Below are 16,587 nucleotides of genomic sequence, written 5' to 3' on the forward strand. Positions count from 1 at the left end.
TCTGGGCATAACCACTTCTTCAGTAAACAGATCTGTTACAAAGAAATTGCTTTGGCCAAGTAAAAAGAACAAACATTGCCCATAAAGTAAACTTGTCAATCTGCACTTACTGTAAGTAATCCTCTACTCTTCTCAGGAAAGGACTAGACAGAAGGGTGAAACACCTACAGCTGTCAATGTAGGATAATAGCAGAAACACAAAACCTGTATTTAAACTAAAAATGTACTAGTATATTATCACTAGGAACTGCAGTAACTTCTCAAAACATGTATCTACAATTTTTTTTTCAAGAAGGAAGAAGAAAACAAGCATATTTTTACAAATTTGGCTTGCTCTCATCTTCTTCAATTGTTCACACCTATCTTTCATGAGTACCATATGTTTATATACACATGCATATATTAATACATAATAACATTAGTAATAAAGTAGAAAATTTGATGTTGGTAAAATGCATAGAAAGCATAATTGCCCAATCACTTTTCTGATTATCTGTCTTCCTGCCTACATTTTGTCAAATTAAGAGATCAAAAAACAGTGCAACGAGGCAGGCTTGAGGAGCATGAAGATTCTGGGTAAGAAAGAGACAGACTACAAACTATGGCACCACAGCATTTGTTTGCAGCATGACAACATAGCCGAAAGAAGAAAAGAAGAAAAAAAAATTCAACCTAAATACAGCAAGAACTTACAGAAAATGGGGTTTAGCTCATGATTTGGTAGTGAGGATTAAGACATTCATCCTAAAACATGCATTACCATCATTGCAACACAACATGTTGTTCCATTAGCTGGCACGTCTTCTGCAAGAGCAACTGTTTCTATGTTTTTGTTTCAAGAGCTTAAAATTGTATAAATAAGTTAATAATGCACTATGTCATTTTACCTCATTAAAGACTAATGCAGTTGTGGTTTCTATCTTAGTCCAGAAATTTAAGTGTGGCTTATACCTAAGGACACTGCAGGCACTCCACTAAAATCTTTACAAAACGGAGCTATATCAACTTACAAAAGCAAAGCACAATACTTGTGCTAAAACAGTGTTATGCATGTTTTGACATTAACGGGAAGTTGGGTTTATTAGACATTAATAATGACTAAGTGATCATTACCAATCACAACATGTGATCTACAGAAAAACTTCGGATCAAATCAAATGAACCACACACAGGAACACAGCTCAGCATGAATGGTTGAAGAGTTTTAAACTAGGATATTCAGTATGCAGGAATTCAGTGAGCAGCAGTAAGAAAAAAAATCTCATTACCTTAAGAAAGAACCTCTTATCTGTCCTAACAGGATTGTAGGAGGCAAGGTAAGCAGCTATTAGAAGAAATTTGGAGTAATAAGGAAGTTCCACATGTGTATATGCAGAAAGTCCTATAAAACAAACAGTTTATGAGTTGTTGAAACCCACTCTGAACATTGACAAACTTCAAATTAGACTTGTTTGCATTCTTCTTTTCCTTCTCTCCCGCTCTACTCCTGTAACTAAATGAGTATGGCAACTTTCTCAACCCCATTATCACAGAAGTAAAATCAGTGAAGGGCCAAGGAATGGCACAAAGCTAAACAAAACTAACATTCTGAACTCCTTATGGACTCATCTCAGAAACTGTATTTGAAGCATCAGAGATTCATAAATCACTAAGGTGTGATCTCCCTAAAAAAAAAAAATAAAAATTCCAGGCTACTTTCATTGACGGTAATATTTCTGGCAAATAGGGCAGATGAAAGATGTATTTTAATACAATGGCAAAACTTCTCTCAAAAACCCAGCTTTCAGGCTAGGCTACTCCAGACTGTGCCAGAGAGCTCAGCCAGGAATGGGGCTGGCATGGTGGAGGAAAGGCACAGTGCTGCACTTCAGAAAAACAGCTCAGCATCTCATAATTTTTAGCTACTGTTTTACTTTCTATAAAAAGTGCTTTCAAAATTTTAAACTTGATCCAGCTGACCTAGCCCACTACATGTATACTTCATTAAGACTGAAATGTCACAAATTAAAACATAGAACTACAGTCTAGTGAGTATTTTCCTTCCCTCTTTTTACTTTTACTTTGTATTTTTTCCCTTTACATTCCCCTGCTCTTGTCACTGTAGTTGCTTCTTTTACACAGCTTATGCATATGAATAGGATGATCAAACCACCTTACTTCATCGGTTGTCTAACTACGGAGATGACTAAATGGTCTCTCTTGTGCCTTCTTTGCTTACAGGTTTTCACTTCGACAGTTTCTTGTTCTGTGAAGTACCCATACACTTATGCTTTAATCCACAAATATCAGCAAATAAAGATCAAGGAATTAAACATGTTTAAAAGTTAAGATTAAGAGCCCTCAGTGTGATGAGAAGCATCCTAAATGTTAGCTAGTAGTAATTTCCTCTCATGTAGGCACAAAAGGACAGCAGTTTTAGTTTCATTTACAGTCAAGAGATTGTTTTGTATTGCATGTTAATTACAAAATGCAACACCAAATAAACTCTCACATATAGACAATTTAGTTTAATACAGAAGTATCTGTTTCTAGACCATTCTTCTGGTCTGCCAATATTGCATCATGCACTGAATGATTTGCTTATTTACATCCACAGTAAAATTTATTATAATAGTTTTTTAAGCATGTTATTATCAAATGCTGTTTACCTACAAGACAATTTTTCCTACTACATATACCTAAAAATCCTATAAAATGCATTTTAAATAAAGTCTCCCTTTTTGGGGTTGTCAGGTGCAAGAGTATTTCATGATCATCTGGGCACAGAAGGAGGGAGTTTAATAAGAACACTATGAATCAAACTCCTTTGGTCAACAACGTCAAAAAATTACTGATCATAAAGCAAGTAGAGCAAACAGTCTGATGACTGCAATTATCTTAAGACAATTTTAAAATAAGTGGCTATTTTACCTACTATCTAAAGAAGAAATTACTTGTCACAATAAATAATATGGCAAAATTGTTCCCAAACTACGAACCGGTCAAAAGACCATGACCAACTGACATTGCCAGGAAAATATTTTAGTATTCTTTCCTAAATTGTAAATGAAGGCCAACATACATTGAGATTCAACTTTCAAGCCTGTCTAAAGTATAAAATCAACAAAGCTGTACTCCTCCAAGGAAAGAACAGAAAGAACTCTTGCAATTCTGACATTTCTCTTTGCCAAGAAATCAGCACACAGGAGAGCTGTTTTGCTTAGGAATGTGCTAATCCAGCGTAATACACCAGGTATAATTTTCCTTTCTCCCCGCTCAGATAATTCTGCCAGTTGGCACACATGGGCTTGACCATCAGGGGTCAGCCCATTCCTCATCCATTCTTACATGAGAAACACCGACTTAAAGAAATCTGCTTTTACCCACAAAGGACCTTAGGAAAGATTACCCCCAGGATATATGCTAGGGGAAAAAATAGTAATAGTCCTTTGTAGAACACCTTCTCAAAAAACATGATTACCCTGAACTGTAACTGAATGCTAACAGGTAGCCTCGTCTATATAATTTCATTCACACGTTCTCAGATAACAATGACCAAGTCAAACTGAAAAGTACATATTTCACATTACAAGCCCCTATAGAGTTATTGTATCTGATACCTTTCAACTGCCCAGGTTCTCTGTTGTCACACTGTAAGCGCTCCCACTGTGAGCTAAAAGACAAGAGAATGCAAGTATATAAAGATGAAGTATTTGTTAGTCTATTAGAGAAAACTACCTGCTTGGTATATGTGTATTTTAATTTCATGACACTGACTAGAATACAGTTAGTAAGAAATAATTAAAAATACCAAGTCTTACTACCTTGCACAGAAGTTTCAATAATGTGCAGACTATGCATATGTGAAAAAGCTGCAGAAAGTAATGCTATATTAAGGTATAAAAGTGAGTACAAGCTAATTGTAAAATAGTGATTTCTTTCCATCCAACTACCACCAGTAAGCAAATATCAATAGCATTCTAAGTTGCAAGAACAATGCATAATTGGATAAAAAGTAAAAACTCTGATAGTTTTGGGGTCTTTTTTATCTGCTTAATGAATATTTATACTAGTGAGAACAATATCAGCATTACTTTATAATGTAATTTTGAAGCCTACATAAAAAACCAAAGCGATATTCATTCTGCACCAAAAAACTCTGAAGACATCAAGATGGAACATTTTGTCAGTGAGGAATGTCTACAAGTAGTTTGGTGTTTTCCTAAACAACAGCAAAAAATTTCACTTTAAAATTTCCCTTAAGGAATGACATTGTTAGAGATGTCATGATTTTAGATCATTTTGTATACCACAAGGGGATAGAAAAAAAAGTCTGTTAAAGCACCAGTGCTTTTTTTGTTTGTTTTTTAAAGATCTTTATGAACAGCCATAAGCCATAAAACTTATGAAAACAGTTTAATGAGAGCCAGTGTAATACTCAAATTATAATGAATGATCAACCAAATTATCAACGAGCAAGGTTTTTATCCAATGTCTATTTTACAGGTAGAAAAGTTTCATTTTCATCTCAGTTCAGGTAGCACAACAGCTGATATCAAAGCTCTATTGCTGTAACTTACAACTTGAAGAAAGGCCCGGAGTAATTACAGTTCTGTGGCTAGAAAAACTGATATGGTCCTTTTAATTCCTCAAGCATTTACAGATACACAGATGTAAATCCTATAACTGTTATGCAGAAAGCTGAAATTTATAATAAAAAACCCCAGTAAAGCTCACATTTATAATCAAAGAAAACTGTAAAGAGGGAAATTCAGTTATTTGGAAATAATTGATAAACTATTTTATATCATAAATTCATATTACACCCTAATTAGAGTAGGCAATTACACGATATAAAAAGTCAGGAAGAACCCAAGTAGACTGTGCACTGGAGATCAATACTAAGTATAAATACATATTTAAGGCATATAGAATAATGCCTCATTGTACAGTGAAGTCTGGCTCATATGGAGTAAAATCAATTCTCTTTTTGAAGGAACGATCACTTTTCCATAACATTTAGCATCGACTTCCACTACACACCAAGGTTCAGTTACCAGAATACTCTCTGGCCTCAATGACATTCAAAGGAAAGAAATCATTATGTTTGTATCAAGACAGAGAAATCAAACACTACCGCATTAACTTTCTTTACATAGCATAACATCAGAATCACTCATCTTAAAAGTGGGGAGGACATTAAAACTGAGCCAATTATTACTATCTAAAATTAACATCACGGCCTTTTTTCTAGAAGTCTGGCAACTTGAGAAATAAACAAGGAATCTAAAACCACACCAAGAGAAACTCAGCCCATTAGCAGGACACCAGCTTTTAATACTGTCAAAAATGGTAATTCCATGTAAGGAAAATTTTGCCCTTGAACAAGAAAAAAAGCGGTCAGAAAGCACAGTAAGGGTACAAACCTAGCTCTCTTAAAGCTAAGGAACACAGGTGTTCAAGATCTGTAACGTCTCATAAGAATTTTGATGCGTGCATGCATCCTCAGAGCAGTGAGGATCTGTCAAGTCAATGTCACAAGTGTGTTTTAAACTGTGCCTGTGTATATTCTGGTGACGGATTTCCATGCTTGGCAGTTTCATACATGACAAAAAATGGATCTATCTGCATGACCACCAGTGATAAAGAGAACACAACCTGCTGTCACTGCTTTACTTAAATATTTTATATGCTACAAATACAGTTTTGTTTAAAAATTTCCTCCCAAGATACCCTACTTCTAACATTATATGGCAAGAAAGAAACACATGTTAAAGAAAAAAGATTCTATCTAGCAAAAAAGAAACACTAGCCATGAAACGTAATTGAGAGAGTAAATATTTAGAGAGGAAGCTTGTTAAAAACAGCAACATCAACAAAACAAACAAGGCCTTGCCCTCCAAGTTACCTGGATATTTCCCGAAGATAAACAGTCTGCATTGCCTTCTTCAAATGAGGTTCAATATTCTTCCAGAGTTTGCGGGTGTCACGTTCATTTGCTGCACCAAGCCAGAATCAACTCTGTTAAATATTTAACTCACACAACACTAAAACTCTTATCTCTGACACCTGAACTGTCACAGGCATGACACAGTAAATCTAACACCTTGCCTCTGAAATGCTATATTAGGACAATGCACCATCACCATCCATTTGCAAGCACATGCTACCACACAAGGCTGTTTCTCTGTGGTTATTCTGAGATACTCTAGGACAGTTTGGCAGAACCACTGCTCTCATTTTCTCGCCTTGACAGAGAAATTACTTATCTCACTACTTTGCAAAAGTCCTGGTGGTTGAGTTAGGAGAAAGATTTATAGGGGGAACCAAGTTTTCATGGTATTTCCATTTCATTTCCATAAAACACCACCAACAGATGTAATCTACTGCTTCTGCTGCAAATGCTGCCTATTGGGTGCAACTGGAATAAGCAACGCTGTTCTGACCAGAGAAATGGTCAAAACACAGTGAGGATCAAAGCAAAGTCCTCCACAAAATCCACCGGGGAGGTGGGGCACCTGCACTCATACACCTGCTCAAATTAAAGACAGAAACTTACCTTCTCCTCTGACCACTGGTTCACAGTATTTAGAAAAATTGAGCACTGCCTACACAAAGGAAGAAGTACAACATATTAAAAAGGTACTATATATTTGACCTAGCTACAGAATGTAACAAGCAGCATAATCCATTACTTTGCAAAACCAATTAATTATTTTTCAGTCAATAATTATGCTGCTTGCTTCCAAACATTATACTGTAAAACATCACAACATTTCTGTAGATTAAAATACAAACAGAAGTAATCTACCACACATTACTTGGTTTTGATGTCTGTAAAACCTGTTTACTGTACTCAGGGGTTGCATATTTTTTTAAATAACATAGTTACTAAACATTATAAATGCAATAAAAATGTTTTCATGAACTTTTTTTACTCCTTTCATTTTTAGATAAAACTTTCCATTCCAGGAGCAGTTCAGCATGTTCAAAAGTAGGGCACACATACTTACACACACAAAAGCAGAAATTATGACCAAAAAAAAAAAAGCCCTGCTAACACATTTCATATTCAAAAGAACTCCTTTTGCCTAAGGTAAGATTGAGAGACTTTTGACAAGGTTGTAATCTAAATTTTTTTCTAAAATGCTTAAATCAATGTTACACAATGTTGTAAAATACCAATCCTCACATTTCATTCTCCTTTTGTTCTACTGCACCTTATTAAAATCTCTGTGCTAGTATGCAGAACTCAATGCAATAACTTCCATATATAAATCTAACATAATTCCAGAATGTATTATTAATAATCGTGCATAATAACATACACATTTAGAGTCTCTGTTAGACACTATGGAGTTGTTCAGAAGCCTACAGACAGCTGTATGTCTGTCATTACCTTCTACAGAAGAGACTTGTCAAGCACAAAAAGAATCTAGGGTCCAATTACATAAATCTTTTCATAATATTGGTATTTCCCACACACACAAACAATGCATCTAAAGCTAATGAATTTATTCTGATAAGCGGAGCCACTCAGTACATGGCTAGAAGAACCATGACCCTAGTTTTGTGTCTCCACTAGATTTCAGCAATCTCATTTAAATATAAAACTTGTAGAGTTAACACATTAAGTTCAGCTGAAGTTTAGCTGTTTTCCTGACTGAAATGCAGGCAGAACATTCAGATCATCTCACCAGCACTGATTTGTTCACCAGCTGTAACCACTGATCACTTCAAACTCGTCAAATTTCCTTGTACACAGTATAATTATTTAAATAATAATCTGATGAGCTAATAATTGTTATTGCTATTCAGCTTTTCTTATGCAAAGGTCACTGTCAAGTTCAAGTCATTTTTGTTTTTCTTCTGTTAGTTTGTTTGCTGTTACATTCTTCAATTGATATATAGTTAAAACTCCTTTTTCCAAATATCTTCAATGTATTTTTGTTCCCTCAGGCATGACTACATTGCAGGAATTTTGACTTATCTATTTTATTCTTAATTCCAAAAGACAGACAATGAAAACGTTTATGTCAGTCCTTGCTTCTCTAGGCCTTTGAGTCAAATTAATACGCTATGTTTCTGTAAAATTGTGCAACAGATCTGGCTTTTAGCAGCTTGGTTACCTTAAAATCCTCTGTAGGGAGCAAATCAAGTGAAAATTTTACACTCCTAAAAATATATAGGAAAATGTTTCAATTTTAAGTTAAATTTCCCATAAAGTTGAAGTATGAAGAATGTTGGGTGGCAAGTTACATTTAATAAACATGGGAAACAATGGAACTTGAGGTTGGACATGCTGAAACCATGTAATCGAAGTTATCCCTTCAAATATTGAAAGCAACTGTCTGACATTCCACTGCATTATCCAGGAAACGAATGCAACAGAAGGCTATTTAAGGATTACAGGACTCCATGTGAGCAAGAAGGTGCAATAAGAGCAAAGTCACATAATCACATGAAAAAAGAACTTGAAGAGAAAGGAAGCACAGTGGGGCCTATCATTGCTTGGAAGAGTAATATCGTAACTATTACTTCCTCTGATTGAATTGCAAACAAACAAAAAATCATGAACCAAGTCTGTAATGAAGTTGGTCCCTCAAAAACTGCTGCAGTTGCAGCAATTGCTTCTACTATATTTATCAGTAGGCTTAAAAGGTTTCATCACATTTATCTCCTTATATCAACAGGTAAAACAGGTAGCCTAGTCTTCTCGGTCACTCTCTGATATTGAGGAACAGCTTGAGCTCAAAAACCCCAACAGAAGTTCTGGGCTGGGTGAACCACATGCAGATGGGCATCTCATTAGTGCAGCTTTTGTTGCCTCTGACTGGCAAATTACATAGCAATGGAAACCCTTTACAGCAACCAAAACAATTGCAACCTTTGTTATGGATTTTTAGGGAAATTGCATTTTGAGCTAACACATTCTTAAGAGGGTAGATATAGACTACATATAAGGAATAAATTTTTTATGATGCCAGTGGTGAAACACTGGAACAGGTTGCCCAGAGAGGTGGTAGATGTCCCATCCCTGGAAACATTCAGGTCAGGCTGGACAGGGCTCTGAGCAACCTCATCTAGTTGAAGATGTCCCCGCTTATTGCAGGGGAGTTGGACTAGATGACCTTTAAAGATAATTTCCAACCCAAACTATTCTATGATTCTATGATTTTCCCTTTGTCCATATTCAACAGTAAATCCAGACTTTCAGAGCTCGTTTGGCAAACACCCCAAAACAACAACTCTAAAGGAGCTCATCTCACCAGATGCTGCAGTTCCTTCAGGTCCCTACAGACCATGTAGAAGACACCAAGCAGAATATTGATATATGCAGCATAGAAATCCGCAGAATATTCTGGGGGATGATTCTGAGACAAGATCTTCTGCAGGTGTCCTGTTTAAACGAAAAAAAGTTTTGCTTATTTAAAGCTAACTTAAACTGACCACATTTTACAAGTTAACTGGAAAAACAAACTATAATCATCATTTAAAAAAAAACCCAAATCCACCAAAAACTACGTTGTTAAAAAGAATCAGCAAATATAATGGAACCAAAATGTTACTTTGAGATGTTTTAGCAAGTGGAAAAATAAGTCTCTTAGAGGTTGTGTGAATATACACTTTTACTTTCCAGTAGCTATTCCATATTCTGCAAAAGGCATACTGACAAACATGGAAAAAGCATTGGGATGTTGTTTGACAAAGTACCCTTGAAAAGCAGATTAAAGAATTAGTTTACCTATGCTGTAATCAGGAAAATACAAGGTGAATGGCTCAAAGCATCCAATATTCGGACGGAACAGTTCCCATACTATTTCACTGAGCAGGACAACTGTCACATTTCTGTCAGTCTACACAGAGAAGAAAAAAAAAAGTGACAGACAGGCAAAGAGAAAAAAAAAACACTGCATGTTACAGTATCAATGAGAAAAATTATTATTGTGACTTTTCTCTTCCACAAAAATCATCAAATTTCCAGTTTAATACAAATTACTAGCATAGTAATAAAGCTTCAGCTGGCCTAATCAAGAAGCTCATACATTTGCAGATTTTCATAATTACATACAATTTCTCTGCATCCCTTGCCATTTCACTGACATGTAAGCTTTGTGCAGTGATAGAGCTCTGGTACAATACCAAGTAGATTCTATCTCTTACTCCCAAAATTAAGACAGTGTTTTACTTTGGTAATTAAACCCAAACTTTGAGAACAAACAGGAAGAGTTAAAGTGAAAGAAAGCTCAATGCTTTCTGAAACCAAGCTACCTAGTACTTTATTTCAAAGGTAAGCTGGCCTTTAAAAACAGACAAAAAACATCCCAAAACAAAAACATAGTATTAACCGTGTACTCTACCAACTGTTTTACTAGTTACCAACAATGGCCGTACATAGTAACATACTCTTTTTAACCAAGTTATATTGACAATATACTTGCCTTGAGTTTGATGTTTTGGTCAACAGATAACAAAACACTTCATATTAAAAAAAAAAATTCCTTACTTCATTTTTGAAAGGTTTCTGGAAACATACTAAAAATTCTGCACAACAAAAGATGCTTTTAAATGTGGTTCTTCAAGCAAGACATTTCAAAACTATGGAGGCACCTCAAGAAAATAAAAGGAAGTAACCTGATTGAATTGACAATGCTTAATATGAGCAGTGAATGACCTGAAAGAAAAGTTTAAATGCTATTCCCCTTCCCTGAAATTCAGGGAGAATCTTCTTCTGCTTACTCTTCCCATTTCTTGGCAGTGGCACCCACCCATATTCTTTGCTGTTTCTTCTTTCTCTGTTTTTATGGAAGTTTTTCTTTCTTTTAGTGAGAGAGCATCTTTCTGTGGATTTCTTTCAATTGTCATCCTCTCCCAGATTTCCTAGTATTTTACCTGAGAAAAGTACTAAGGTATTTTCAGTTCAGTTCCTGATAGACCTTTCAATATGAAAAACTTGAGTACTTCCCACCATAATCCTCACAGAAATCAAGCATCCTATGACCCATTCTTTGCCAATGCTACCCCACTCCCATGAAATCTTTCACCACTAATGAAGTTTCTTGTCTCCTTTCACTCCAGGAAAGGAAGTAATGCAGTAGATTTGCTCCTAAAACATTCCTCTGCAACATCAGCTGCACAACAATTTTACAAAGCCTCAGTCCAGAATCCAGAATTTAAGCAACTGGAATCTCAGCATACAGGAAAGCTGACAAACTTATTTTGAGGCTACTTTGGAATTTGAGGGTGTTTCTCTAGCATATATAAGTCTTAGCCTATTTTTTTGGTCCCTGAACAGCAATCATAGCCCTAAGTTTTCTTCCTTTCTCTGTCAGACAGGTTTTTTCTGCTTCAGGGGCAGGAAAATCCAGAACATGGGCAGAACAAACAAAAAGGCAGAAAATGCACCAGCTGCCAGGATTAAGAACACAGCTGTGAATCAGTCTTCATTCAGTAAATACAGAAATCAGCATCACCAGAAGATTAAGAGTACCACACAAAAGTCTTGAGATAACAAGTATAATTTCAGCTATTTAGATGTTCAGATGTTTCAAAGTACCACCATCTTCTGGTTTTGTCTTCAGTTTCTTTTCAGAGAATGCACCATTTTTCCTTATGCCACGGCATAAGCTTTGATACTTCAGAAGTGAGAGATGGAAAGATAGTGGTGTACTCCAGTCAGAAACATACTGTGGCACAATTCCAGCAGAAGTGTAAAAACTCTCTGCCATTACAAAGCACATTCACAGCTGCTGAGCTGTGCAGCTCCAGCCACAATTAACTAGCTGGTGGTCTACTGACCATCCTCAAGACAGCCACCATGCAATGTTGCGAAGTTTCACATGGGAGAAACTTGAGGAAGACAAATGTTTCCCGAGTTGCAAATTCACGCTTCCGATGCTGAATTCACTCAATCTGGTTGAGCTCTCTGAATCAGCAGCTGACTCAGAAGCAGACTTTGGATTCCCACACAAACATCTGAAATTCTAAAAGGGGTTTTATTTATTTATTTGTACCAAACCAATAGGAGCTATGTTGAAGCTTCCCCTTATAGATTGCAGTCTGCCTTTTTTTTTCTGCAATTATTACAAAACTTGAAACAAAGAGTAGAAAAATTTTACATTCTTCGTAAAAACAAAAATGTTCTAGAAAAGACAGCTATGTATCTGATACTACCCTCAAAAGAATCTACAACAAATTAGATACTGTAAAACAAGATACTATTAAACAGAATTTAAAAAAAAAAAAAAAGGTGTAAGAAAAACCTGCTGATGTTTAAATTCTGGTTTGGTTTCTAGTTTTGACCACTGCCAGTTGATTGGAGGAGGGAGGTAGAGATTAATTCTGCAACTTTTCTCATCTAAAGAATCACTTATGTTGATCTGCGAGCCTAGATGGACAGACAGATACCACATTCAGTCACTTTCACTATGCAGAAAACATACGTTAATTTTTTTCCAGACACTTACCAACTCTTGAAGCCTAAGAAATGCTGGCAGGATGTTTGCTTCCATTTCCCTCAGCTGCTCTGCTCTATCCAGTACCTTTTAATAAAACAATGACCTTATTATATAGACAACGTCACCTTCCATTCTCACAAGGACTTAAAATTAATTCTTAGCTGCTGGAAACTCATTTCACCAATGGCTCTTAGACAGCAGAAACCATTTAAGTATCAAGACCCCTTAAACAAGCAACATTGGAGAGATTATTGCTTGAGGTGTGCTTCCAGGAAGCCCGAGCAGCTATGCCATCTAAAAGAAGATACAATCCCCAGACACGCAACATTCTCATGCCTTACGGCAGTAAGAATTAAAACTTTAAGTATACCAGTCAAAAGCAACACCGACAAAGCCATGACATCATTAACAACCATTGAAACCTCAATTTTTGTCCAGAATTCTTCTTATATTATAAAATTATGTGTAATACTGCAGCACTATATCATCATGCTTACTGTAAGAGAGATATCTTTTCCCCACTATGAAATTATTTTTCAGAAATAAGAGCTGATATTTTCAAAAAGTCAGCTACCATCCAGAATTCATAGAACCGAACTTTGAGAGAAATTTTTCTTGCCATAGTTTGTACTCTAGAAATTTACAGGATTTACTGTATTGTATGTAAACTTGACATGGCACTAACAAATATGTAGCATATATACAGCTTAAACAGGAAACACTTTATCTAAACAACTAACATATTTTGGAGCCTAGAGAAAAAAAATAGGAGCATGAAAACACACATGGCTATCCTTTGGCAAAAGAATTCATATTCCCAGTACACTTACAATCTTGACAGGAATGAAAAAAGGTAATAGAAACACATTTATTTTGTGTTTTATTTACTACTCGCAATATAAATCTAAATTCTGAAGTTCATTACTTCGTTTGAATTACTGCTCGTGAAAGAGAAACTATAGGTCCCTAGAAAATTGTATTTTCTATCCCTTTACATTCCCTCCCCACACCAAAACATTTAAGACATATCTTTTCTGTTGCCTGCAGTAAGCAAAAGAATTTTATGTGGACAACCAAGAAACATTTTATGAAAACAGTATTTCAAAATAACACCGTGCAGAAAAAAAACCCTGAAAGAACAGTATCTCTGCAATAATAGCTCACACTTCTTGGGAATTTATTTAAAACTACTATACAACATATGATTTTATATTGACATCTGCATTTGGTTCATATAATAAACTACTTCAGGGATGAAGACTGCTTTACATTACTGACCAATAGAGGCTACATATTTTTATTAATAAAATTCTGATTATTGAACCCAGTGACATGCATCTACCGAACACAAAGCTTTAAGGTCTTGACCTAAGTAGATCTTAATTTTTAGTTGAGTGGTTCACAGAAACAGCCTGCCCACAGGCCTATAAATCCACACCTTATTCTTTAGTTTTAATATAGATTTGTCACCCTTCAGCTTTTTTAAAAACCTATACATTTTAGAACTGTCTGCTGACTTACATTAAAAACAGGAGCTTGTTACTTCTGTAAAGTGCTAAATATTGTAAATGTATGAATGACTACAAGTTATATCAGTTCCAATATTTCAGGTAGTTAGAATGAAAAAATTCATTTTTCACAAGTAATCACAAGCATTCAGCACCCATGCTTGGCTTAAGAGAAACATTTAGAATTCTTTGCTTGAACGTAAACATTTATCTTAATTTGCTCTGACTTAATTGGGCTGAAATATTACATTATTTACTACTGAAATGAAATAGAATAAATTAGTACTGACAGTTTATGTTACCAGCATGCTGGTCTTCCATCAGTCTCAAATTAAACCACTCTACAATAAATTCACATGACACAGGTTAATATACATGAATTGATTTCCCCCATTCCTGTCTGTTCCCATGCAGAACAGAACTGAAATACTGATTTAATAGTTAATTCTTCTGATTCAGCAACTATTTATGTGATATAATTGAACCTTTTTAAGTATTTAATGGTTTGCTTTCTGTAACCATTGTTCAAGAACTTTCTAATTTTCTGAGTGATACTAATTTTCATACAACACATGAAGCATTCTTTACTGATGAAGAACAGTTTTTTAATTCAAATAATTCAAATATTAATCTGAAAGTAAAATTTTACTATAAAAAGTATTTTCTGAAATTCCCTAAAGGTTATTTTAGTGCTAAATTTTGTTCTTATGGAATTGTTGAAAGATGCCAATACCACCTTTGTGATGGTAGATTAAAATGAATTATCAACATATAACTTCTTATCTATTGTAAGTACTGATACATTTTTTCTTCATTAAATTTTTAAGTATGTCAAATTTATTAACCTCATGAGCTGTAGGAAACTATGAGTTAGTACTGTTTCCACTAAACATAGTATGAAGTTATTTAACTTGGTGGTTAAGTATTTTTAAACAGACATAAAATTTATTTAACTATAACCTGTGAAGCACACTGAAGAATGTTCAGTGTAATTATGAATTTCTTGTTTGACTGCAAAAAACCCCCACCAGTGCAGTATGCCTGTTGATTGCTGTGAGAAACAAGCAGAGCAATTACCCAGGGTCATTAAGCTTTCAATCTTGAACCACTTTCATGTTTTCTTAAATAATCAATTTGACCTCTTTTAAAAACCCTTAATTCCTACTGCTGGGCTGAAATTTCAGCCCATGTCCTTTGCAGGTCCACAAGGCATATATGGAGTTACACATCACTAATACTATGGCATTCATATTTTTAAGATAATAGATTTTGTTCAACCAAGAGAGAGCTAGGGAAAAAAAAAGTAGTTTTGAGGAGTCTATATCCTTTCTTCAGACCTCTTGTATGCCTGACATTTGTTTCTATGTTCATCTTAGCACAATAAATGCTGTTACAAATGTCTGCAAATTTTGACTCCTTTATGTAGTTAAGATTATCACACGGGAAAAACAAAAAACAAAAAACAAAACAAAACAAAAAACCACAGCAAAACCTAGCATTCTAGTACTACATTAGTTCAATCATTCCTATGAACTAAATTCTGATTATTTTTCCTGTGGTCTGCCTGTTTATTCCACTTGAGCATATCATCCAATTTTTCATTGCACTCTTTTTTCACCTGAATTTTAAAACTACAGTTCTGGTCTCTGAGGGCCGCAAGTGTAGTTAAAGATGCAAGATCACAACAGCACTTTTACAGAGGAAATAATGCATTTTAGTTCCTTAATACAACTTCTAACTTGAAACTATTCTAGCCAACCAATTCTTGTCATTTGTGTGCTCCATAAGTCACTTCTGCCCTGCTTCCCACCTTTGCTTTCTCATTTGTGAAGCTATCTTCACAAGGAAACAGATAAGCACAGCTTACTAATTATAAAACAAATACAGGCTCTCTAAAGATTTTTGTAATATTATTACACACCTAATTTAACTATGCAGTATAATTTATGTTCATTATTAGCTATGTTATACAGTTTTTGTGTATAAAACGTTCTAAAACCATGAAAAATACAGAACCTCATCTAAAGCCAGTAAACCAACAGAAATAATCTAAACAGTATCAACAGATTCTGAATTAGGTCCACAGGGAAATTTTGTGAAAACCGATCTATAATGCACATGTTTTACATACAAATTATTGATAACAACCACCCACACCCTCTCAACCAAACCGAAACTGGAACAATAAAACTAAATTACTTACAATGTATAGTGTTTGATCTTGAAGCTCTCGACTCACAACAGCTTGTTTAAACAGACGTACAAAGTCATTGAAAGTATCACAAGGCACGTGAGAAGTCTGTTCTGTCTCAGAACAACAGCTTTGCAATTGGATGAGAATTTCTTCTAAAAGAAGTCGTGAAGTAAAGTATTCCACACAGTTCACGAACACATGAGGAAGCTGAAGAGGATTAAAAAAAAAAATAAAAGATACAACTCTATTTGGATTTTTCAGTTTACATACTCCAAAATCAGTTTTCCCTTCCAGATGAGACAATGAACGAAACCACACCCTGCCAACAGAATATAGAGCATAAACCAAAAAACCTTGCCAAAAAAGAATGATTACTTATGTACCTAGTCAAAATATTATATACCACAAAGTGAAGAGAGATCTGATGAAGCCTCATACAAAACATACA

At 35.1% G+C, this 16,587-nt stretch overlaps 1 protein-coding gene across 5 annotated transcripts in view; it reads right to left on the reverse strand.

The window, feature by feature from the left end:
- ORC5 (origin recognition complex subunit 5) overlaps positions 1–16,587 on the reverse strand; it is a 74,586-nt gene that overhangs the window by 49,441 nt on the left and 8,558 nt on the right. For all 5 annotated transcript variants that reach the window (XM_049814249.1, XM_049814252.1, XM_049814248.1 and 2 more), the window contains 8 exons: positions 16,149–16,346; positions 12,447–12,521; positions 9,725–9,836; positions 9,249–9,379; positions 6,539–6,587; positions 5,888–5,978; positions 3,600–3,652; positions 1,269–1,381 (listed from right to left, as the gene is read on the reverse strand). In XM_049814249.1, the coding sequence (XP_049670206.1) occupies positions 1,269–1,381; positions 3,600–3,652; positions 5,888–5,978; positions 6,539–6,587; positions 9,249–9,379; positions 9,725–9,836; positions 12,447–12,521; positions 16,149–16,346 (822 nt within the window). The remainder of the gene's footprint in view (positions 1–1,268; positions 1,382–3,599; positions 3,653–5,887; positions 5,979–6,538; positions 6,588–9,248; positions 9,380–9,724; positions 9,837–12,446; positions 12,522–16,148; positions 16,347–16,587) is intronic.

Source organism: Accipiter gentilis, chromosome 11, assembly GCF_929443795.1.
Source record: "Accipiter gentilis chromosome 11, bAccGen1.1, whole genome shotgun sequence".
In the NCBI taxonomy this organism is placed as follows: Eukaryota; Metazoa; Chordata; class Aves; order Accipitriformes; family Accipitridae; genus Astur; species Astur gentilis.